Raw genomic sequence first — 24,685 nt, 5'->3', positions numbered from 1 at the left:
GCAGGGTTCCCTCTCTCAGCTAGCACTGGCAAGACTCCTTGTAAGTGTGTAACCTAGACACAGTCACTGAACATCTCTCACATCTTCCTAAGGCTGAGGTCGCTTTGAAAAAGAGGAGTATAGTAAAAGACAAAAAGTTCCAAGTCCTAACTTGAAAAATTGATTCATTACTGGGTGGTTGGATCTCCGCAATGGTGTATGGAAAATCGAGAAAGTTGGTAGTGCTGGCCCTGGACACAGATTCTTTGTTTAATATTCTGTTGGCAGCGTCCAAAGGGTGATGACTGAGGCTGAGAGGAAACCAGCCTCCTTTCCTGCCAGCTGCTTGCTGATAACTGCTGATGTTTACACGCCATTGTAGCCAAAGCAGGTCCACAAATCTTATGTCTAAGAGACCCTGCTGGGTTGACGTGATAGAAATTTTCAGACCGAACTCATATTTTCCTTTGACACCAGCTGCCTTTGAACTTGCCTCAGACACTGCTCAGGCTAAGGTGAACAGTGAATGTACAGAGGCTGACCAACAAAACCAGCGGGGCAAGCAAAACCATTTCTCTTGTATTTTGTGAGACTTGCCCAAGGTCCTAGAAAAGTCAGCTCATTATTCGAAGGGCTCTCAGTTTAATTAAATTACTCAGTGAGAAGAGATTCCTTCTCCCTCCTTCCTACTCTGAGACCCTCCATATTCCCTGGGGTCGGCACTATTTACTCTGTTACATAAGGGATTCTTATAGGACAGAAGAGGAGCTGGCATTTCTTGCCAATCTATTTCCAGAAGCTCCAGCACAGTCTTTTCTCTTGGACTGTCTTTTTTTTGTTTTTTCCTTCCTTGGGGATTTCCTGGCAGCTTTGGGGAAGAATCGAGAAAAACTACCAGCCCTGCCACGTTAAGGAAACCTCCTGAGAATCTTAGCCAGAGATTTACTAAATAGCTTGAGGGAAGTCAAGATAAGAGAAAATAAAGTCTCCTGGGATCCCTTCCTCCTCCACCACTGGCATTCCCCAAATGAGAATAAGCTGCTGGTATCCCAGGCCTAACATCTGCAGGTCATGCTTGGAGATGAAAATCTAATTGGTTTCATGGTCCTCAGATTTCTATTCTTCATAGACTCCTTCTATAAAACTGCAATCATGAGGCTAGCCATGCTTATTATACATCCCAGGTTTGAAAGACTTTCCTAATTTTAGTAGCCTGATATCTTAAGAACGTTGTCCTATAAGAATGTGATTTGGGTGGTATGTGTCTGAATTCTAAATTCATAGCATTATCAATCTTTCCAAGGATAACACAGTTTTATTGGAGTTAATTTTGGAATTGAGGAAGACAGGATGAACCAAGCAGGAGGATTTTTTAATGTTCCCTGTCTGAATCTTAATATCTTAAAAGGAAATGTGCTGTGTAAATATACGGCACTGTTACTAAAAGTCTGAAGCCTTCACATCAGTAAATGCTTGCTGCTAGGAATGGCAGACCTAAATTGTAGGTGAACTTATTTACACTGGAAGCGCGCGCGCGCGCACACACACACACACACATACACACACTTCCTTCAATCAACATCAGTGCCTTGTGTTTTAATGTCGTGCCTTTAGCAAGATGTTTTTCTGGTTTTACACAGACACCCTTTGTATAAATGGCTTCCCTCTTCTCTCTTTTTGGGTAACATGTTTTTAAAAAACTAACATTAAATATAGTTTTTAGTTCAAATATTTCATCTTTCCCTTGATTTTCCCCTGCACAACAGTCTAGCTGCACATACTGTATATAGTCGAATTCTCTGTGCAAGAAAAATATCATAGATTCTTAGAACTGAAAAGACCTTATAAAGTCTGGGGGCCAATTTTTTCTAAGCTCTGTTCTATGAAACAAATTAGAAATTAGTGGATGACAATTTACTTTGCAAATAATTTACTTTTCAAAGTCTTACTTTTGAAACTCATCCAGCACAATTCCAATATAAAATCAGAACTACAAAATCCAAATTACTTTCCAGAAAATTACTGGAGTTAATTTTGGAATTGGAGGAGACTGAAGTAAATTTAGTATATTCCTTTAAGCACATGTCTGCCCCAGGAGAGAGGCCAAATTCCTGTATACCTCGGAGCCAGCCCCATACAGTTCCTTCTGCTTTGGACATTTCTTTCTCCCTTTGCTTACAAATGCCTATTTATTCTTCTGATATACCTATCATATGGTGTTAGAAAAATCTCATACCTTGTGCTTCTTTGTACTACCCATCATGATGGTGGTTATTTAATTCTGTATACAATAACCTTTTTTGGTACTGGGGATCGAACTCAGGACCTTGCACTTCCAGGCAGGGACGGCACCACTGAGTTAAATCCCTGGCCCTACAGTAACTTTTTAATGACACTGTTTACTGCTAAATTGAAACTTCTATGAGGGCAGGGTCACTCTATGTCTACTTCATTGCTCTATTACCAGTCCCTAAAATGCTTGCACATAGTAGCTTCTCAATAGACATTTGTTTAGTTTTTTGGATACCACTTTCATTTTTGTGTTCTGCGTTTGGCACATGAAAAGCTGATACCTGCAGTGGGAGTTGGAAGGGAAAAAAGCTGCCCTGGCTTCTCTGACCACCCCAACCACTCTGACAGCCCCTTGCCATTGTCAGAGGCTCCCCTGTCCCTCTGAGGGTCTGGTGATGCCTGTTCTCCTCTTGCAATCTACCTGAAGGGCTTCACTCTTCCCTCCAGCTCTCACTTTCTCTCCAGGCACAATCCACCTCCTAGCATCTTTCCAGCACAGACATGTGGAACTGCACCTGGACCCTAGTCCTCCTGTGAGCATGGTATCCCCACTGCCACTCACCCTGACCTGATGGTTTCTTCCCACTCAAGGCTGGTGGCCTCAGAAAGAAATGCTCTTTTGGACTCAGTGTTTCCTTATGAATGGGCCATTTCTGGTTCCTGTCACTACAGAAGGAAAATTTAACTGCTCTCGAGAGACTCCACACAAGCATCCCCACAAATCTGAATATATACAAGTACCAGGAAACTCAAAAAGTCAGGCCAACCCATGAAAAGTTATTAAGCTCTACAGACTTTCCATGGGATTTCTGGTCTTGGCTCATTGTTTTGGAATATCCCTTTCTCCAGCCCTGCCCTTGAAATGGTTTGCTGACAGAAGGTCGGGGAGACTCATGCATGTTGGAGCTTGAGTCATGGAACTGGAGCCCTGGCTACTTTTTGCACAACCTATGTGACCCCAGTAAGCAGTTTCTGCTCTCTTAATTTCAATTTTTTTACATCTTTAAAATGAAGCATAATTCCTATCAGCTTCATGGGGTTGCTGTGAGAATCACATGCATGAAAGATGTTTTGCAAACTGCAAAGTGCTGTGGAAATCAGACAGAATCAAACATGGAGTGTTGACAAAACCCTGTGCTCCTTCTTCATGAAGTTTGTCCTCCTTTATAGCATCTGTGAGGTTATTTACTTACTATTCTTCATTATATGAATCACTTTTTGAAAAATTTATTTCTTAAAAAATGATTTTAAAATGTATTGAAAAGTAGAAGGTAACCATCCGAAATAAAATAAATAATCAAACAATTAAATTCCATCTAGATGCAATTACCCTTTAAAAAGCTCTGATTCTGCCTGCCAACTTTTTAAGGTGAAGTTGGGCAAGTGTTTGAGAAGTTAGTACCACACATAGATGTTCTCCTCAATATAATCAGAAGGATGAAAGACCTACAAGGGGGTGAAGATTCTGACTACTGTGGTTCAATGTCTTGCTGCCTGTCTTTATACTGGCTAAACTCAGCTTGTGGCCAAACTCATGACACACACTTCTGGAACAATGGCAACACATTAGGCATGGAGGGAATCTTTGGGTTAAATTTTCTACACTGAATTCATGCTTATCAATGATTATGTTACCTTGGAGATTTACTTAATCTCTCTGAATCTTAGTTTACTCACCTGTAAAGTGGAATTGTTAAGAGACAGGGATGAAAAAGACCTGGCATATGGCCTCTACTTGATAAGAATAGTTTATCTGCCTGTGCAATTGTAAGTCTCCTATTTTAACTCCTCACATTAAGGGAAGGACATGGGTGACATTTCTCGTGTTTTAGCTCTGAGAAACAGGGAACAACTCATACAAAACTAAGGAGAAAATTGGGGGGTTTTCTCTGGAAGCAAAGTAAAGAGGAAAAAATTAAAGTGATTAATTGGATCATTTAAATTTTTAAAATATTCTAAAATATCAATCAAGAAAGCAATTTCACCCAGCAAAACTTTGAATAGACTTATCTACTTCAAAAGAGTGTTCACAGTCAGCACAGTGTCAAGGGCTTGGCTAAAGTTATAAAGCACCAAGAAGTGTGGGTGTTAAGTGTTTTTTAAAAAGGAAATGCCAACTCCCAGTCTTCAGGATAAGAAGAAATACGACAGTCCAGGGCCTTCTCAGAATTTCTTGCACTTCAAAGAGCATGTACTTGGCCATGGTTCTGCCACTTTCCTGAGTTTGGTCAACGTGGCTGACGAAAGGCAAAACTCTTAAAATCCATGCAGATGGAACTTTTCCATTGGCCGTATTTGGGTATAAATATTCATCAAGGGCTAGAAACTTAAAGTAGGTATGGGTCCAAGTGAGGAATGGTTTGGACTCAATTTTAGCATTTGGAGTCGCCCCTCTGGCTCCTGTCTCTCAGGAGGCCATGTCCTCCGAGATGTGGCTGCTGTTGTGTGGTGACACAGGCCAAATGGCTCCCTGCACATGGAAGCCACTGTAGTTATTCTTAGGAGACTTCTAGCCTGAAAGAGAGCCCCGAGATTCAGAGGAAGCCTCAAGTTAGTCGTTTGCAAAAGTGAAATGAGTCAAGGTTTGGCTCATCTACCATCCTGCAGCCAAGCCCTCTGGAGACAAGTCTGAATAGGGTAATGACACTTGGGCTGTATATGTCAAAAATGCAATCTGGTTTGGCATGCTGCCTTCCCCTATTCCTCTCACTTTTGTTTCCTTTTCATCTAAAACTTCCTTCTAAATACTACCAAAGCCTCTTTATCCCACTCACCTGCCCCTCTGCTACCTTGACAGTTCTGGGCACGGTCCACCAGTTAGAGGAATTTAGAGTAGGCAGCATGGGGGCCCACTGGGGGCACTGAAACAGGTTAATGGTCTCCCAGACTCCACTCCACATCTGCTTTGTACTCTGCACTCTTCCTCTCTGTTCTCTCAGATTACTTGTAGGGAAGGGGAGAGAACAAAGTTGCCCTCACTTCTTCCCAAGCCAGCCATCTCTCTGTTTCCTGATTCCATTCCTTTCTAGTTCCTATCCTCTAACATTTTTAAGCTCTTAATGGGAGCCCACACAGGGATCTAAGTCATGGTGTGGGTTCCAGGGAGCTAACAGATGGAGGATTCCAGCACAGATAGGCTCTATGGTGCAGGAGTTAGGCAAAAAGGAAAGGAATTGAAGATGTTCCCAGGCCACTCAGAAAATCCAGTTGAGCGTTCAGTAGGAGGGTAAGTGAGGAGCAAGAACATGACTGAGCTGACAGCATCATGCAGGAAAATGCCAGGGAATGGGGATGGATGGAAGCTGGGCCCCTGGAGGAGAAAGCCTGAGTCTGTATGTGTGTGTGTGTGTGTGTGTGTGTGTGTGTGTGTGCAAAGTATGTTCAGAGAATGAGTGAAAGGCCAGTTTGGGGGAAGCAGAGTGCTATAGAGAAGACATGCCTAAAAATGTGCATCATTTAGAAACTTTAATTCCAGACTGAAGTCTATGGAAAGAACTGAGATATCCTTGGGGCAGCTCCATGGACAGAGCCCTCCCCCATACATCTGGCACTGCAGCAAAAACCTGGCCCTTAACCTCTTTACCCCCACAGCCTCCAGCTGCTTGGGTGTATAGTCCTTCCCACCTGATTACCAAACATTGGCGTTTTTCTCTCTAGCAGTACAAAGTAAAATTTATAAACAGTAAGTATTCACAAATCTCAGGAATTCACTTGGTTGCTGTATATGTATATCCCAGAGCACTAACAACCCGGTAAAAACACAGAACACTTCTGTGTTCCATAAAGTGCCCCCATTCTCCTTTCCAGTCAAAAACCACCTCTTCTTATAAAGGAAGTCACTACTCTGGCTTCTGTCACTATAGTTTTGTCTCTTTATATATATATATATAGATTTTACCTCTTTTATATAAAAGAAATTATATGGTATGTAATTGTGTCAGTTTCTCCTGTCAGCAATAATTAGTATTGCTGCATATATTAGATTTTTTTAAAGCTACTTATAAATATGGGACAATTTGTCTATTCATTCTTTTGATGGAGATATGAATTACTTCCGATTTGGAGCCATTATGAATAAAACTGATTTACATATTCTGGTGTAAGGTTTTTGCTTGTTTTGTGGACAGCTGTATTCCTTTCTCCTAGACACATATGTAGAAGTGAAATTGTTATAGGGTAGACAAATAGTTAAAATGGTCAGAAATTACCCAGCATTCCAAAGTGATAGTACTTCTTCACGTTTTCTTTGGCATCAATGCATGTAAGGTCCAGTTGTTCTACCTCTTCTCCAGTAATTGGTACTGAATTTTATCTTTCTTCTGGGTATGTAACGCTACATCATTATACTTTTTATTTGTATTTCTCTGATGAATAATGATATTGAGCACCTTTTTCAACATTTATTTGCCACACGCATCTTCTTTTGTCATAGGCCTATTTAGGCCATCACTGATTTTTCAGAAACCAGATTTTAAAAATTGCTTTGCAGAAGTTATTTACATACTCAAGGTACAATTCAGATATATACACTGTATAGACTGTAGACTGCATTTCACTTTCTTAGTGGTGTCTTTTAATGGAAGGAAGTTCGTTTTGATAACCAGCTTTCTTATTTATAGAGTGCTCGCTCTAGAAGGAAAGTTGTTACAAGATTGCAAACTTGATTACTCTCTTACTGTTCTAGATTCCATAGGTCTAGGGCAATTTTTTTTTTAAAAAAATCTTGGATATTACTTCTATTTATTAAGGATTTCTTTCCTTTTTTGGCCTCCTCTGATATTATATACATATGCCTTTTTTCTTTAAAAATAGTTCTGACTTTTCTTGTGTGTTTATCACATGGGTTTAGAGTTTTCCTCTTAATTCTTTAAAGTTGCCTGATCTCTTCTCATTGCTATGTTTTTCCACATTCAAAGTCTTGTTCCAAGACACAGGACAGCTGGGTGGCACAGAAGTGGATAAGGACAGGAGAGAGAAACATTCTGGAGGAGCTGGAACAAATCACAAAACTGGACCCCAAACAAAACTGAGGGATGTTCATGGACCAGTGTACTCAGCTAAACTAAACTAAAGGCTGACCTGAGGTCTCCCAGAGGTAGGAAGTAAAACAAGAAACAGGGGCTCAATCCTGACCATAGGACTTGGTAGGAAACTGGAACTTTAGGGAAAAAATAGTGGCTCCTACATCATTGAACCTACCAAAGAAGCAAAGAGAATCTACAAGCCAAAGATGCGAGAGAGAGAGAGAGAGAGAGAGAGAGAGAGAGAGAGAGAGAGAGAGAGAGAGAGATTTTAGTTAAAATAAGAAAGTTTCTAAGAGTTACAGGAGTTAAAAACATCTCTGCAGGAGATGTGAGTGTTCCCTGCTGTTGTCCTTGCAGCTCTGGCTGTCCACACTATCTCATATTTAAGATTTTGGAAGTTGTAAAGGTCTTCCTGAACTGGAATGCAATGCCTAGCTCTTCTCTGAAGTAGCTCTGTTACCTTTAACAAATCATCTAGCCTTGCTGGGTTTGTTTCTTTGTTCTACATAAAGTTGAGTTTCTTCAGGGCCCTTTCCACCTTTTAAAATTAATTTGAATTGATGAAATATACAATACAAGCATTATTCATATAAGTACAAGTTGGTGCTAACCCTGGACTGGGCCTTGGGAAGGGTACAGAGGTGGGTGATGACAACTATTCTAATTAGCTGTGAATCTTATTAGGGGGTTGCGTTTTTCTCCGGGATGTTTGGGCTTGTTGGTTGTGTAGGAGGATAGAGTTGAGGAAAGAGAGCTTTTTCATCAAACTTTGCCCTTTATTCAGATCCTTGCAAATACAGAGGTGATCACCATAATTTCATTTTCTAGATAAATCGGCAGCAAATTATCTGAGATTTATTTTCTCTATTTAATGTACCATATGCAACTGAAAAAAATCAAGAACAATCATCCCAGTAGCATATCAGCATCCAAACCATGTGTGTTTTATTTTGATGGATCATCTGCTCTGAAATATGGCAAGAAGGAACCCATATTTGCTGACCACTGAGATGCCTGAAATAAGAACTATGTGAAAGAAATTGTTTTAATACAAGATTCTGGATCTGGTTGACCACATTCCCATAGTTCAGAAGGCTGGTTTTCATTCCCATAGTTTACCAAGAAATCCTACTAGAGATTTCCACTTCTCTAATTAGCATTTAAATGGCATTAGAGTTTCAGTGTGAAACTCAAGCTTATACATCCTTTGGTATACTTGGTGTTTTCATGTCCTGCTTACACATGTAGTGTACTGAATCTCATAGAAGATACATGTGTTTGTTCTCTTCTTTCCCCATATATTGCATGTATCATTAGTTCTCCTGCATGTGCGTGAACATAAACCTAGGTCTTTCTGCAAAAATTCAGGCTCACTGAGGGTGAGCCTACTGGAACTCCATCCTGGGGCTTGAAGAGCCTCAGGCCACCATCCTAAGAAGTTTTTTGCATGCCAGTGTGGTGGGCTCCACTATTCCCGCAACCCCAAAAGGTTTAGGTTGAGGAAGAACAAATTTTCAGATAAGAAAATAGAAGATGTATGTCTGAGAATGGATGGATACATTGTATTTCTTCATAGCCCAAGAGAGATAACAGTCCCCAAGTTAGATGTCAACTATAATAGAGACTATGAGTATGGGATTCAGAAGGCACAAAACTACACTGCTGCCCGATCCTCATTCATCCTCATCTTTCAACACTCGGCTCCAGTGTTACCTCCTCAGGAAGCTTTTCTGACCTCTCAGGTAAGATTCAGTTCAGTAGTTCCCCTTCTTCTTCTTCAGCCCTACATTCAGACCTCTGGGGAAGGTTTTCAGATATTGTGACTTTGATGATTCCATTAGGCTGTTCCTTTTCTGAAACCATCTGATTTGGGGATTCCTTTTTATTTTTATATTTCCCAGATCAGCATATAATAATTGTATAATACATTTTTGAACAAAATAAATTCTTAAGGTTGGCTGAATCAGAGGTGGTTAAGAAAATCTCTTTGAAATAATGTTTTACTCTCTTCACCATTTCATTCTCATTAGCTCTTTGAATGGTTATAACTGTGTTTAATGCACATTCATTACATGTCAGTTCTAAGAATGTAACACATGCCAGGGATTTAGCTTAGTGGTGCCTCCCTGCCCCAAAAGCACAAGGACCTGAGTTTGATCCCTGGTACAAAAAAAAAAAAAAAAAAAAAGAATGTAACACATGATAGTGACTACAATGGCCTTTAGGTTCATTTTATTGATGAAGAAATTGAAGCTCAGAGCTAATATGGCTTGTTCAGGGTAATAGAAAATGAGTGGTGGAGCTAACTTATCCACTCTGGGACCCTCAGTTATCAATCCACTATAGATATAAGTGTGTATGTTTATATATGCATGAATATGTGTATTTGTATGTATGTCATATGTAATGCTGTTAACACTTTATCTTCATGGGAGGTTCTTAAAATCTGGTGCCCTTTGGCTAATGTGGAAGCATCTCTTCTCAAATCAGTGCTTTAAATATTAGAGTAAAATTACAAAGGGAACCAACATTACTGAAATAATATCAATATATAAAACAAGCCTGTGATTCAGTAACATATGTGATTATATTAAGCTAATTAATAAGACACAGCAACAGATCTAATTACTGTCATCTCAGAACAGGCATAAGGATGAGTGTAAAGTGTGTACAGGACCTATCTCAGATGCATAACAGGATATGAAAATGCATGATTTCCACAGTTATCAAAGGAACAGGGGCTCATAAACTTCAAAAGCTTTTGTCTCCATTCATGATAGAAGAAAATGCTAAATTTCAGTTACAGGTTAGAGATATAAAACTACAATATTCTTCCTATTTAAATTCGCTAGCACCCTCAGTTCTATCCACAATTCCCTGGCTTATAATCTCTCCTTTATCTACTAACAAGATTTCAAAAAAAATTCCTTCTGTATTTTCTCTAAAATAAAGAACCCCCAAATGTTGACCTCTTCCCCCATGAGAGTCAGATCCCCTTCCCAGGAGACTGGCTGGCCATCAAGCTAAGGCTGGGGTGGGGAGCATGGGCAGGTGGGATGGCTTTCCTCCAGGATGAGGGCAAAGCTAGGATCTACTTTCCTTCCATCTCCTTCATCCAGCAGATTACTCAGGTCAGTCACCTTGGTGGTCAGCCTCATGAATCAGTACCTAGAAACGGCGCTTAGTCATACAGCCCAAATAGATGCTATCTTCTTAGGGGCAGTTTTGTTCAGAGGCATTAGTCTGCCAGCAGACCTCTTCCTCTGCTTCTGTCCTTTTGCTGTCCCTGACATCAGCATCATGAAAGACACAGCCCAGGATATTCAGCTGACTCTGAGGATATACTAAGAGCACAGACAGCTGGTCTACCACACCTCTGCAAGAGGGCTGGTTACTGGTGGGACCTGAGAGCCATGCATGCTGCCAGTGTCCCCCTTCTTTAGATTTCTTGTTACTCAGTGTCTCCAGTGGTTCTTACCCTGGGGCTGGTTTATGTGATAACTGGAGAGAAGCTATCCTTCTCACTCCACTGTCACATGACAGATATCTAGAGTTGGGATGTAGCTCCACAGGTGTGCAGTTCTCAGAAACCTGACAGTGAGTGGAAAAGGGGACAAAGTTATGTGTATGTTGGGGAGAGGAGAAGTCAAGGAACTCACAGAATCACAGAAGACTGACATTATTTGGCCTTTCTCCTGCCTTATGAAAAATGCTTTCCACTAGATTCAAATTTACATGGCAGGGACCAAAGCTTTCTTATTCATTATCTTGTATGACACCACAGTGGCTGGACCACAACAGATAGTAAATAAATATTTGCTACATGAAGAAATGAGTGATTATTACCCAATCTTAACAGCAAAACGTCTGAAGGTAAAGGCCTATGTAAAAGCACACAGCTCGGATCAACAACTGGTACTGGGCAAAGAAAAGCCCCCCTTTGAATGGGTAGCAACAAGACATCTAAGATGAATTCTTGCCATTCTCATGATTTGAATATGATGTGGGCTGACTATATTTGTGACTAGATCAAGTTTAGCTACAAAGAGAAGATCCTGCAATCTGATATCTTAGAAGCCACATGTGATGTAGGTAAACTGAACTTGATCTTACAACATTTCAGCATTTAACAACTTGAGATTTTTGCTTTGTGCTGATGAAAAGGGGCTACCAAAAACAGCAGGAAGAAATATTTATGGAACACTTACTATGATTCAGGAACTTTACATGCTTTGTCTCATTAAACTGTCAATTATATGTAAAACTGCTATTAGCTTTCTTTCTCAAAGAAGTAACTGGGTAAACATTGCAAATCTGGCAAAAGGCAAAAATGGGAGCTACATCTAGATTTCCATGGTTGCAAATGTGTGAACATTTTGCATTTCAAAGTGGCCTGTGAATCTTGTCCACAGCCAAAAAGTTCACCTAGCCTTCTAAAGTTTGAGGATATGAGGCTCACACAAAATTGGGACATTCTCGGTTTGGAAGTAACAGAATAGAAGACACCTTTTTCTCCTTCATTCATAAAAGATACAGGTAGCTGAGGCATCTTGATCCTGGCAGCACTTGGTTGTATCACACATAAATTCCAGATATTCCATTTCCCTACCATGTGCCCCCTGCAAACTGAGAGGTTAAACATGAAAAGGTCATGTCAGCTCTTTTATACAATGATTCATTTGTATTTATCTCCAAAGATAGATACATTTTATAGAGGACTCAATGTCTTAAAACAAGAAGAGAAAAAAAATAATCCATAAACAAATCAAGTGGATTTGAAATAGCCGCTGGGCCTGGACACTGGCACGCCTTTGTCCTTCAAAAAAGTGACTTACCAAATGGAACTTTTGATTTCTTCTCCTTTAGCAATCTTATTTTCATTTAAAGTATGTGTTGGTCAGGGCCTGGGCTGTGGTTAGCTTGTCCTGATTCACACATTATTGGCTGGACCATGAGTCAGGCTGACCAGGATATCAAGATACACGTTCTGAAGCCAAGCTTCTACCCACACTAGAATTTCCTGGAATCTATGCATCTAGGATCACTAGGACTTTTTTTTTTAACTATCAGGGTCATTTGTACAATTCCTTAAAAGGTCTCTCTACCAGCTTCTGCCTAGAGAGTTCCATCAGCTTTCTAGAGAAACAGGAAAAATCTAGAAAGTCCTCATTCTACACCTAAGAAATGGCTTTGACTTGATGTGGGTGACAGAAAACCCATGCGAGTGACCAAGAGATATCAAAGACATACAGGTGCTTGGTAACATTTGGCAAATGCTGGCCAGTTCCCCTCAGAGTATGAATGACTTCAATGAGCTGGGAGAACTTGATCTCTGTGTGAGACTCACAGCAATAATTATCTCTCTCCACCAGATTTCTGCTTCTGGTGAATGAGCCTAGCCTAAGTTTTGGAATCAGGGAGGTCTGGGTTTGAGTTCTTAACCTGTCATCATGTGACCTTAGGTAAATCATTTTAAACTCTTAGTCTTAATTTGCTCGTGTAAAAAGGATGGTAATATGTTTTCATGGTAGTCATTAAGACTGAATAAGATAATATACAAGAAAATGTCAAGCATCTTCACTGCTCTCAAAAGATGTCTTTCCTTTTTTACCTGTCCTCAAACTTCACTGTCCTATCAGGGAAAAGATAAGTCTGTTGGGAGGCAAGAATCCAAGTAGTTGATAAAAGAACAAATGTGTTCTTTCTGAGGAAAAAATCTGAAAAGGTTCACTTCTCATACAAAATAGTAGATATGAGGCAAACAGTTAATTTGGGGATTTTTGCAAAGCTTTGTAATTGAATTATTGTTTATGTTTTTGTAAAACCACAAGTTTTGCACCAAATATTTAGCCTTAGATATTGAATATACATTTCAGCCACTAAAAGTCTTGGAACCGATAGGCCCAACTTCCTGTTTAATTCCTCCTGTAAAAGCTTCATATAAAGCATTTTCTAGAGCTTCCCAGAGTCATGCTGTTGACCCTATGACTCCATGAATGGTCAAGACACCACCAATATTCCATATGTAGTTAAGGAAATGCTCTGTTCTTGAGGAACCCCTGCAGAAGTGGGGGTAGCTCTGCACCTGGTAAGGTCATGGCAGCTGCCAGCCAAATCCTCTTCCTGTTATCAAATGAAAGGGGTGGGGGCTATTTCCAAAGGAAGGCACTTTAAGAGCAGCAGCTGTCTCTTCCTTTGGTATATCCTAAGAAGCTGTTCCATAATTCTGCTTTTAGTGGAATGGAATTTTAGGCCTATTTTGTCATAGGAGATGTCTGGTGAAAGGAAAGACCAGTGGGCTGGAGGCAAAAGGAAGCCTATACTTCATCCAAATTCTGCCTCTTCCTAGGAAAAATGATCCATCCACTGTCACCTATTGAGGAAACGCCTACAGTTACAGTTCTGACTGGGCCACCCTGTCAGAAAGCTGCTCTTGAAATAAATATTTAAGTGGTGTTGGATAAGGGTTGGGGAGATAAGAACTCTCAAGGTCTATTACTTATCATAGCAAATCTCCACATGGTTACATATAAACTATTTTGAATATGTGAGTTGGAAAGGAAGGATGATTCTCCTTTGCAAAGCAAAATCAAATGCCTCTTCTGGAGCCCAGTTTCACTCAGTGGTGGCGGGAGGAACTACTTCTTCACTTCTGCATGCCTGACCATTTCCTCACCCTCCAGAGGACAGCTGAGAAAGAAAGAAGATGCAACAGCCCACATGGCAGTCCTTGCTTTCTGGTTCCCAACTTTGCTGAATTATGCCTTTTCTTTTTCTTCCGTTGGTCAGTTGATGTAAAGAGAAGATCAAATTGCAGGATCCACAGAAGATCCCAGTCACCTTTCCAGCTCCATACCTACAGAAGTGCCAATCAGCTCTGGGCTAGCTTTCAGCCTCAGAGCTGAGAGGGCATCCACTAAAACCCATGAGCAAGCCTTGTCCTACCTCCCCTTCCCCTGCCACAGATGCTGGACACATTGGTGGAAGTCAGCTCTCAGCCCCTGGCCTCACCCACTGGGACAGACCTGCATACTGGGACAAGAGTCTCCCACTTAAAAAGCCTCCCAAGGTAATGACTTCAGCGTCTGTTTTTGGAGATCCTTTAAGAGGGAATGGGCAAATCTCTCACTCTTTTCCTCTCCTCCCCATTTTGTTTGGGGCCAAGTTGGGTACACACCTATGAGCAGGCCTCCAGTGTTTTGTCTATTAAGGACTTTAACTGAAGGCTTAATATGTTTTTAAGACTGAAGGAGCCAGCGACAATTCTTAAACAGCCATGTTTACATTGGACAAGTTTGCTCAGGAAACATGCTAGTAGTTTTGCACACTGCAGGAAGTGGAGGTGAAAGAAGGAAGAGGGGAGAACTAGCCTGGAGGGCAGGAAAGCAAAGAAGGGCGTGATGGAAAGAAGGATGGAGACACACCCGGTTAAACTTGACAATGCACATAGAAGTACCATCATTTAATGCTCCTTGGGCATTGTTAGGAGTGAAAAGCAGAGCCCGTCCATTGGCACATGTACAGTTGAGAGTGAGCATGCTCTTAGATCTCTTTGACCCAGCCCTTTCCAATTTTGTACAAATGGCTCCTGACATCAAGAGGTTTTGCAGAACCTAATAGGCTTCGGTTCACCTCAGTAACCTCTGGTTGGGAGCTTGACCCTTCTGGGTCTCAGTTCCCTTACCTAAAAAATGAAAAAGAGCTCCAAGATTAAATTTCTATAGCTCTAGAGTGAAATGTCACTGACTATTCATCCATGTTCAGGAGAGATTCGATTACATAAGAGGATTTTTCATCTGTTAGGTAAGAATAAAGACAAGAACATTGGGCATTGTCCCAGATTATCAAGGCTGAGCTGCTGGCTTGCACTCAACTCAGTGAAACTCAGTTGTTCTTTGAATGGGACAGTCATAAACAAAAGCACATCTTTATTCATCAAAAGACCTCTTTCAGCATCTGCATACCCACTAAAATATACCATCACTGCCAAGAACAATAGTGGCTAAATTTAAGTGAATGCACATGAGCTGACCCTTTTATATACATCACCTCACTTACTTGTCACAGCCATTTTGGGAAGTAGATGCTACTACTGTCTCCTCCACTTTTTGATGAGGTGAGGATACCAACTGAGAAGTTAATTCACTTTCCAAGAGCACACATTTAGTAAGAGCTGGAGCTGGGATTTGAACCCAGATCTGAGGCCAAAGCCTATACTAGTTACCAGCATTCTTAAGAAACAATTAGAAGAACAAACTCATAATGGCAGTTGGTTCCACCAAGAGAAATGGCATTTATCCTTCAAGGCCCTTTGTTACCAAGGAACACAGGCAATATCATCATGCTCAGGGAACTCTCTGTGCTAGGGAACCTTCTCTTTCCCAGTAAAAAAGCAAATGATGGTTCAAGAGCAGCCACTGGGAGTATTTAACTCACCATAGGTGAGGGAAGCCAGGGAACTGATGCCCAGCTCTCCCTCCATGTCTGTGGGGCCGACAATGAGTTCCTCAGCCTGACTGGGCTCAGTTGGATCTCTCAGGCCACTCCAGTTTTGGATTTTATGTTCTTTCTTGAAGACCTTCTTATGACTATCCAGCTGCTGGGGATTCCTGTCCCGCCTCCTTTGGGGGCAGAGCAGTGGAGACAGTGCGTATACCATTTTAAACTATTTCTCATTTTGTAAATTGGTCCCTTACAGCTTGGAGAGTCTATGAAATTGCTTCAAAATGTCTAAGTGTGATTTTGCCTCCTGAAGCCAAATATTATTTAAAAAATCTGTTGCTGATCTTATAAGTAAATACACAATAAAATCTTTTCAGCATGCTGTTGATAAGACACAGTGTTTAATCATTACTGTACCATTCAGCTAGGCAAACTTCTCCTTGACTCCCATCCCTTCTCTTAACTTTTTGGGTTGGAGATATTGGCTAATCCACACAGGGGTAATCGTGTACCTGATTGTTAAAATCCCAAGAGGCCAAAAATATTCACCCTTTTATCTCTACCCACCATATTCTTTTACTAAGCCTGTAATTGGATCTAAATGGAAAATAAACTGCAGACCAAGAAAGTTGACACTAGAGAGTGACAAGAAGGAGAACATGCTCCATCTCTAATCTGGATAATCACGTTCTCCTGTGCAAAGGAAAATAAAACAAAGCTTCCTTCAAGCAGTGGCCCTGCCTTTAGTGCCTTTAGTGCCTTTAGTGCCTTACTTAGTATGGTAACTGTCAACCAGCTTATAGTCAAAACACCCAGAAATCATTGTACTTCCCAGAGAACAACAAAACCCGTTCACTTAGCCCCAAATTCTTCTAATCAAGTGAACTTGGGGAGGTAGTTCAAACACATATCATTGTGCTACAAGGTAAATAATAGTGCATACAATGTACCATAGAAACATTAAGGTTTTAGCTGGCCAGATATTTTCATTGTTTCATAGTTTTTTGAGTCCTGCCACGTGTGGCATGGAATGCAGAGATGGACAAGAAAGGTTTCCCTCCAGAACTTCAGAAAAATATATAGAAATAAGAGCAGTACAGGGCCCAGAATTTAGCTCAGTGGTTCCGCCACCTGCCTCAAAAGCACAAGGACTCGCGTTCGATCTCCGCAAAAGAAAGAAAGAAAGAAAGAAAGAAAGAAAGAAAGAAAGAAAGAAAGAAAGAAAGGAAGAGCAGTACATGTGTAACTCACTACTGGGTAAAAATTAATAGGTATCTTCCAAAAGTCTAAACTCTTATGGGAAATCCACAGAAGGAGAGATGACTTGATTCTGCAAATAGTCTGGCAAAGGCAGCGGGACATGGTGCATTCCAGAGAGATGCCCAGATTAACCCTGACTTGGCGTACACACGAAAAAGGGTTTGCTGGACTATGTGGGGGGTCTGGGGAAGGTCATCTGTAAAGGGCACAATTCTAAGTTAGATGTTGAATGTCATGCCTCTAAGTAGCTGGCTTGCATTCTTATTTTGATGCTGCTAGTCTTTTTTTCTTTTTCTCTCATTTACTTCACAGGTAATGTTTAATGTTTAAGGAGGACTTTGCCCTGCAAGACTAAATGCTCTGAATCCAGAGCTTAATAATTACTGCTTTGGGAGATTAATTCACAGCATCACCTTTTGTTATGGCTTCTGTGAAGGAGGTGGGGTCTATCATCTCTACATTAGAGTCAGAGTAACTGAGGCTCAGAAGAGACTTGGTCAATACTATGTAGCTAAAAAGGACCAGGGCTAGAATATGTACAGCATTTTTGCCTACTGAAACCAGCTCTCTGTGGCCCTCTAGTAACTCCAGTTCTCCATTTGCCCAACCTAGGCAGTAGTGGTGAACCATTTTTGATCTTTCAATGATACAAATAGCCCGCTGCCACACGGGTGCCATAGGTTTGCCACCACTGACAGGCTGTCTTTCTGTTCTCTCCCTGTTCTCCTGTCTTCCCGGTCTCCAGCCTGAACTCTCCCCCAAGTGCACTCAGTTAGGCAAACAGTGGGTGTTGGCACCACAGGCACAGCTGTAGGCCCTTCCTGCAGTAGTTTACCAGGGACCTTCTAGGCTCCAAGCCAGCCCTTCTGAAAAAAGGAGCAGACAGACCCTGGAGACAAAAATTAGTTGCCTGTGTTAAAATTGCTACCACTGCCGAGAGCACTAGCTAAGAAACTGTATGCTGTGTGTTGGGGGGACCCACAAAACCCTGGGATGACAGCAAAAGGGGGGGACTCCCTGTGAATAAATATTACGTGTGCCCCCCATCTTCACATAACCATCCCAGAGGGTTCAGGGAACCCAGAAACTAAGGCTTTTCCCCTAGGGACCCTAAGAGTACCCTCTCCCCAGGGAGTTTTACCTTAATTCAATTCTAATTAACATCATCCAAGAACTAAGACCCTTCGCATAGCTTTACATTGCAATGGCTTAAACAAGAGTGAATTTGGGGTGTGCACCTGTCAGCTCAAACTTGTATTTGGAATTTAATTGCCCATTGCCTCTAGGTACAGTAAGTATCTACCCACAGATGGAGAAGGGAGCAGGGAGCATCGGTGAGTAAAGGCAGGCAAATCTCCGCTCACCTTCTGCACTCGTGGGTTGAGGTCCTTTGCTACCTTTGCCATCTTCCTCTGCGGAGGCGACACCAAGCCTGACTTGTCCAGAGAGGCGCGAGGGCGCGCGGCCGGGCGCGCTGAGTCTGAATGACCAGGTTCGCACGCCCAGCGGGGAGCTCTGGCGCAGCCCAGCGCGCCGCGGTGCTTTAATTGGAGAGCCGGACTCCCTCTAAAACCGCGCCAGCCAATCGGCGCCGGCGCTCTAGCGTGGCCCGCCAATGCCAGCTCGAGGCCGCGCCCCGCCCTCCTAGTGCCCCCGCCTAGTGGAGCAGAGCCCTGACGTCAGCCCGGAGCTCCCCGGCCCACGCCGGCGGCCCCTGCTGTCCCTCCTGTCCCCGGCGCGGAATCCGTCCCCACGCCCTTCTCCTTTAAAGGACAGCGCGCCGAGGGGGGCGGGCGACAGCCGGCGGTCCGTTCAGGTCAGGAGGGAAAGGGATCAAACAGGAGGGCCGAGGTATTTTTAGTGAGCTGGGTCCAAAAATAAATTCTGAGCCTGTCTCCCTTCCCGCCCTTTCCTCCTGCTCGCTGGGTGGCGGGAGACAGGCGGGTAGCGGAGGTCTTTCCCCAAACCTGGGTGAGAAGAGATGAGGGTCAAGTGAGTTGTGACGTTGTCTTTAAACTGAGCACTTCCTTTCTGCTGTTCGCAGTGCAGCCTCACAACCACCTCATCTGAACACGAGGAGGACCAGCGGACTCCTTACCTGGGGAGAAGGGGCACGGGACTATAAATTAGTAACTCTAAACCAGGAAGTTGGTAATTTTTAGATAAATTGGGTCATGCGGCTCTGGACAAGCAAGATTCCCTGCAGGGAGACTGGAGAGTGGGCTCCAAGTATAGCACTTGGGATGGATCTGGTGGGGGTCAGGAACTGCACGTCACATTTCTGAGGCTTCTCTGTTACTGGAAGCTGCTCTTAATGCCTTCTCCAGTTTGGGTCCTAACCCATCATCTCCGGCCATCTGAAATCTTGACCAAGGATCCCAAATTATGATTCCTTTCTCACAATCTTGGAATGGGCTTTCCATTTGTGACTCACCTTTTCCAGGATGAGGGATGGCTGATTTCTTCCTTCCTGGATTTCTGTTGTAATTAATGTTTGTGTTGCTTGCTCCCAGCTATAGCCCCAGCACCTGGCAGGCAACAGAGGTTCAGTGACACATTTGTTGAATGAATGCAAGTCAGGTTCTGGCTTTTAATCAGCAGTGACCAGGCCAGGTGAGAGTTTGTCCAAACTTCCAGGGTGGGCTGCAGTTAAACCACTAGGTGATAAAGAATGGCTAACAGGAGCCTGACCTCCACATGAAGAGTCCTTTCAGTAGCAAATCCTAGGAACAATAGTACTCAGGAGGGATGTCCTGCTAGAGCCTTTATATGTTAGAGTGATGGGAACAGAAGCCAGGAGTGTAACAAAGGCAGGCTGTATCCCTCTGAATCTAGGCAGAAGCCTTCCTGATGAAGTCACTTCCCACTCCCTCCCTTGCCACCCTCCTAGCCCCATCTTGAGAAGCTGTTGTTCCATGGAATAATGCTAATTTTATTAACTTTAACGTCACTTAGCTCCAATCACAAAACTTCTTCCACCTTATTTTATCTTTGGCTCCAGGTGCAATGAAAGGAGGCAGAAGGTGTGGTTGTTTCTCAGAATGTGAGAATCAAGAACTACTGCTTGGAGTCACCAGTCTTGTCTTCTCTTTTCTAGCAAGGGCAGAGGTGGAATCCCTGTTGTCTTCTAAGCTTCTCCCATCAGAGCTGAGGGTGCTGTTTTGGATCCTCTAGACCCTATTCTTCACCCATATGTTCTGGAAATCCTGTAGCCCCAGACTTGCCTGGCCACCTGAGCAAACTTACAAACTTACAAATCAGGACTGATGGGGAAAACTGGGAAATGTAGTCAGTGCTCTTCAGCTTCACTCTAACTTTGAGGTCCTCTTTATTTTTCTTTGGAATAAAATAGGGGATCTTTTCCAGAATGAAACAGTACAGAGATCTAATTTTCCCCAGGTTCATTGCTTTGTGGTACAGGAACTTATTGGAAGCGTTCATTTTTCCATTTGGCAGTTTTGGGGCCCTTTTTTAAAGCCAAGCTTTGTGCTCAATGCCCAGAACACCCTTGTTAATAAAAGAATTCCTTTGGAGATTTCCTTGGTCTATGACTGACACTGGGGTTTTCTGATTGAAAGCTGTTATTGTACCTAAATTTCAAGACAACCACTCTTGGAGGAAACAAATTCTGAATAGTCAAAGGTTTTATCCAATCATGCAGCTCCTAAGTGGCAGAGACAAAATTGAAATTCAAAGTTTCTAATTCCAGATTGTGTCCTTCCAGTTGTCCCACACTGCTTTCCCTAATGACCATAGAAAATTAATCTTGAGGAAAAGTGAGCCCTTGGCATAAGACAACGTATCATTGTCATCATTATCACTGAGTTGGCTCTAAGTGGGATTTTTGAATGAATCACATGCTGTTTTGCCAATCATGAGTTAAACAAATAAACATGGGATTGGGAACTAAAGTGGGTTAGTCCTTGAGCTGAGGGTGCAATAGTCAATACACTGGAAAGTTCCCTACCCTCCCACAGTTTCTGTTCTGGTATTGGGGTAGAGGATTCAGCAGGTGACCAGATATCTAGACAAGGTATTAAGTGCCTAGGGGAGATACATGGAGTAGTCAATGGCTGTTGTCTCTTTAGATGGAGGAGTCAGCAGCATGGAGAGAAGACTCCAGGAGACTGGATCAGGAGAGAAAAGACCCTGAAATGGCACAGCATGGTATGCCTGAGGGGCGGTCAGGTAGTCATCCCTGAGGAGACTTTCGGGAGGCAGGCAGGGGCTGAGTCTCACCAGCCCTGTAAGCCACATTAAGGATCTAAACCTTCTGAGATCAATGGATGTGATAGGTCAGTTCTCAGCTGAAACATAAAGTGAGCTGTGTGTGCCATTATTAAACTTTCTAATAGCCATATTTATAAAAAGAAAAAAGCAGATGAAATATTTGTAATGTATACTATTTAACTCAGGATAACCAAACTGTTGTCATTTCTTCCTACAACACATACAAAAATTATGGAAATGCTTTACATTCTTTTTTTCATGCTCCATCTTTGAAATTTGGAAAAAAAGAAAAAATGTGAAAAAGAAAAACAAAGAAATTTAGGTGTGTCTTAGATGTACAGCCCGTCTCCACTCAGACTGCTATGTCACCATGCTTGACAGCCACATGTGGCAGTGGCAGCTGTGCTGGCCCAGGTGGTCACAGAAGGAAGTGAGGGTGAGACTCACTGTGTAACAGAGGTACTAATAAAGTCCTAGCTGGTCATCAAGGAGCTGGGAACCAGTAAGCGACTGGTCAACTATGTGTTTCAAACACTAGGCTGGGACAGAAAGAGGCAGAGCATGATAAAGCACCTAAATCTTTTAGTTGCTTGCCAATCACTTGCATAAACCACCAATAATCATAGCTCACAATCAAAGATGTTTTTATCTTTACAATATAGCAACCATAGCCCAAGTTGTTCAATGTGCCAATATGATTGATGGTTTTTATCTGGTTATGTATTTTTTTTTATATATACTGTGAAATAGGAAGACCAGTTTCAAAGGGGAAGGGGAAGCAAGAAGGGGGATGGAGGAAAGGAAAGTAGGGACAGAAAAAGTGAGAAAAGAAGGAAACACAGAAACAAGGCTTTTGTAAATAGGGAGGGATGGAAGGTGGAAGGGAGGGAAGGGGAATGGGAAAGAATGGGAACCAGGGTATATCATGTGCAGGTGCAAATTCCCAATGATGAATGAGATAATAATGTATGCCTAAAACATACCAATAAACTTATGGGAGGAGAAAATTAAAAAACATCTAAAACTTAAGGATCAGTGGGTATAAATAATCCGTGAACTATGTACTGTGTTTCCCTAGAAATAAGACCTAACTGGAACAACTTGACTGGAACCAGTCCTAGCTGGTCATTACCATGGTGAGAGCCAGTGTCATACAGGAGATTATACCTCACTACTGTATTCTTTTGCTCTGTGGCTACTCTATGATGGCAGGTAAGGTGAGAATAAGCTGATTGAGGCTGGTTTTTCTTTGTCATTAGGTCTTATTTGGGGAAAAACATGGTAGTATATTTTAATTAACTGATGTAAATATATGTGAATTTCAAAGTAGAATTTTTTTGTATCAACTTGGACCACCACTGGTTCCATGTGCTTGTGATGTATATATGTATGTGAGTGTGTGAGAATTGTTCACAACTCAACTTTTTCTTTTCCTCCATTTTTCACAGGACATTAATTTTCTCCAGATTTTTGGGTGGCCTCCTAGATCCAGAAACGCTTTGCCTATAAAGCAAAAACATCTGTATGAAAACAAAACATGATTGTTGGACCCAAGGGCATGGAAAGATACAAGGGGAATCTGCCTCTTAGCAAATAACAACAGATCAGGAACTCTGCATTTTGATCCCGTCTCTAAAATTGACTTGCTACCCAAGTTTCTTATACTTTACTCTAAGAAGTGGTAAATTTGTCCAGAACACCAATGTGTTGGGAGTCACACCCATAATTATGTTATGTTTTACAGCAAAGGAAGGGAGACTTGCAGATGTAAATAAGGTCCCTAATAAGTTAGTTAAATGGACTGCACCCCACTGGGGCTGAGGCAAGAGGATTGCAGTTTCCAGCCTAGCCTGGGCAACTTAGCGTCTTACCAAGACCCTGTTTCAAAATTTTAAAAAGGGATGTGGATGTAGCTCAGTGTGAAGGCCCTAGGTTCAGTCTCCAGTATTAAGATTTTTTTTAAAAAAGGAAAGAAAGAAAACCGGTTTAGTACCATCCCCATTATTGCTGGATTTGATCTGTTTTAAAGATTTAATTCTCTATTATTTCTTGGGATGAAGAAATTTGCTGCCTCCTTTTTTTCCCCCTGTACTGAGGATCAAACCTAGGGCCTTGTACATGTTAGGCCACTGAGCTACATCCCCAAGTCCTGGTACTTCTTAAATGAAACAGTTCTCCTTTGAATTCTTATAGCTTCCTGGAACAGAAATTTTCCTGACTTGAGTGTGGCTTTGCTATTATTTGTTTGTTTAGCAGTGCTGGGGGTGGACCACAGGGCCTTGCACATGCTAGGCAAGCACTGTATGACTGGACTACAAGGTGGTGCACAGCCCCAGCCCCAATGATTTCCTGTCAAAGCTGCAAATGTTCTTTTTTTTTTAATTCTTTTATTGGTACATTGTAGGTATACAACACAATTACATTTCTCATTGGGAATTGTACCTTTACATAATACATCTTGGTTCTTATTTTTTCCCCATTCCTAGCCCTCCCTTCACCCCCTCCACCCTTCCCTATTTACAAAGACTTTATTTCCATTTTTTCCATTTCTCATTATTTTTCCTTTCCCTTCTTTCCTTTCCCCTGCCCCTCCCACTACCCCTACCCCTTTGGACCTTTTCTTCCTATTTTACATTTTTGATTATTCATTCTAATCATTGGTACATTTTAGGTATACAATATAATGACATTCATCATTGGAAATTTGCACCTTTATATAGTCTCTCTTGGTTCTTATTTTTCACCCTTGCCCAGCCCTCCCTTCCACCCCTCCATTCCTCCCTATTTACAAAGATTTTGTTCCTATTTTTCCATTTGCTCATATTAATCCCATTCCCTTCTATCCTTTCCCCTAGCCCTCCCACTTCCTTCCCCTTTGCCCCTTTTCTTCCTATTTCACATTACCTATTATACATTTCGTCCTTATTTACACTTTCAGTTTCTCACACCAGAGAAACTATTTGGAATTTATTCATGTGTGTCCTATTTATTTCACTTAAGAGTATTGCCCCAATGTGCATCCACTTAGCTATAAATGTCTCTAATTTCTCATTTTTTATAGCTGAGTAGTACTCCATTTTATAAAAACACCACATTTTCTTTATCCAGTCTCCAGTTGATGGGCATTTGGGCTGTTTCCAAGTTTTAGCTATCGCAAACTGTGCTGCTATGAACATGGGCGCACATATATCACTGTGGTATGATTCTTTTAATTCTTTGGGGAAGATCCCCAGCAGTGGAATAGCGGGCTCAAATGGAACTTCCAGTCCTAGTTCTTTGAGGTATCTCCATACTGATTTCCACAGTGTTTGCACCAGTCTACAATCCCACCAGCAGTGGAGCAGGGTTCCTCTTTCCCCACAGCCCCATCAGCATTTATTATTGGTTGATTTCATGGTAGCAGCCATTCTTTCTGGAGTGAGGTGGAATCTCAGCGTTGTTTTCATTTGCATCTCTCA

At 42.0% G+C, this 24,685-nt stretch overlaps 1 protein-coding gene across 2 annotated transcripts in view; it reads right to left on the bottom strand.

Moving 5' to 3' along the window:
- Window positions 1–18,529, bottom strand: part of Lmcd1 (LIM and cysteine rich domains 1) — a 59,604-nt gene extending 41,075 nt beyond the window's left edge. Inside the window, exon 1 of one of the 2 annotated variants that reach the window (XM_004835253.3) lies at window positions 18,362–18,529. In XM_004835253.3, coding sequence (XP_004835310.1) covers window positions 18,362–18,403 — 42 coding nt within the window. In that variant the 5' untranslated portion in view covers window positions 18,404–18,529. The remainder of the gene's footprint in view (window positions 1–18,361) is intronic. The other variant, XM_087216644.1, reaches the window with a different exon arrangement.
- Between the last annotated feature and the right edge of the window lie 6,156 nt (window positions 18,530–24,685).

Source organism: Heterocephalus glaber, unplaced genomic scaffold (genome assembly GCF_053883595.1).
Source record: "Heterocephalus glaber isolate CG9 unplaced genomic scaffold, H.glaber_assembly_v1.0 deba00000122, whole genome shotgun sequence".
NCBI lineage: Eukaryota > Metazoa > Chordata > Mammalia > Rodentia > Bathyergidae > Heterocephalus > Heterocephalus glaber.
The sequence above is the reverse complement of the archived record's forward strand: the minus strand, read 5'-3'. Positions and strand labels throughout refer to the sequence as shown.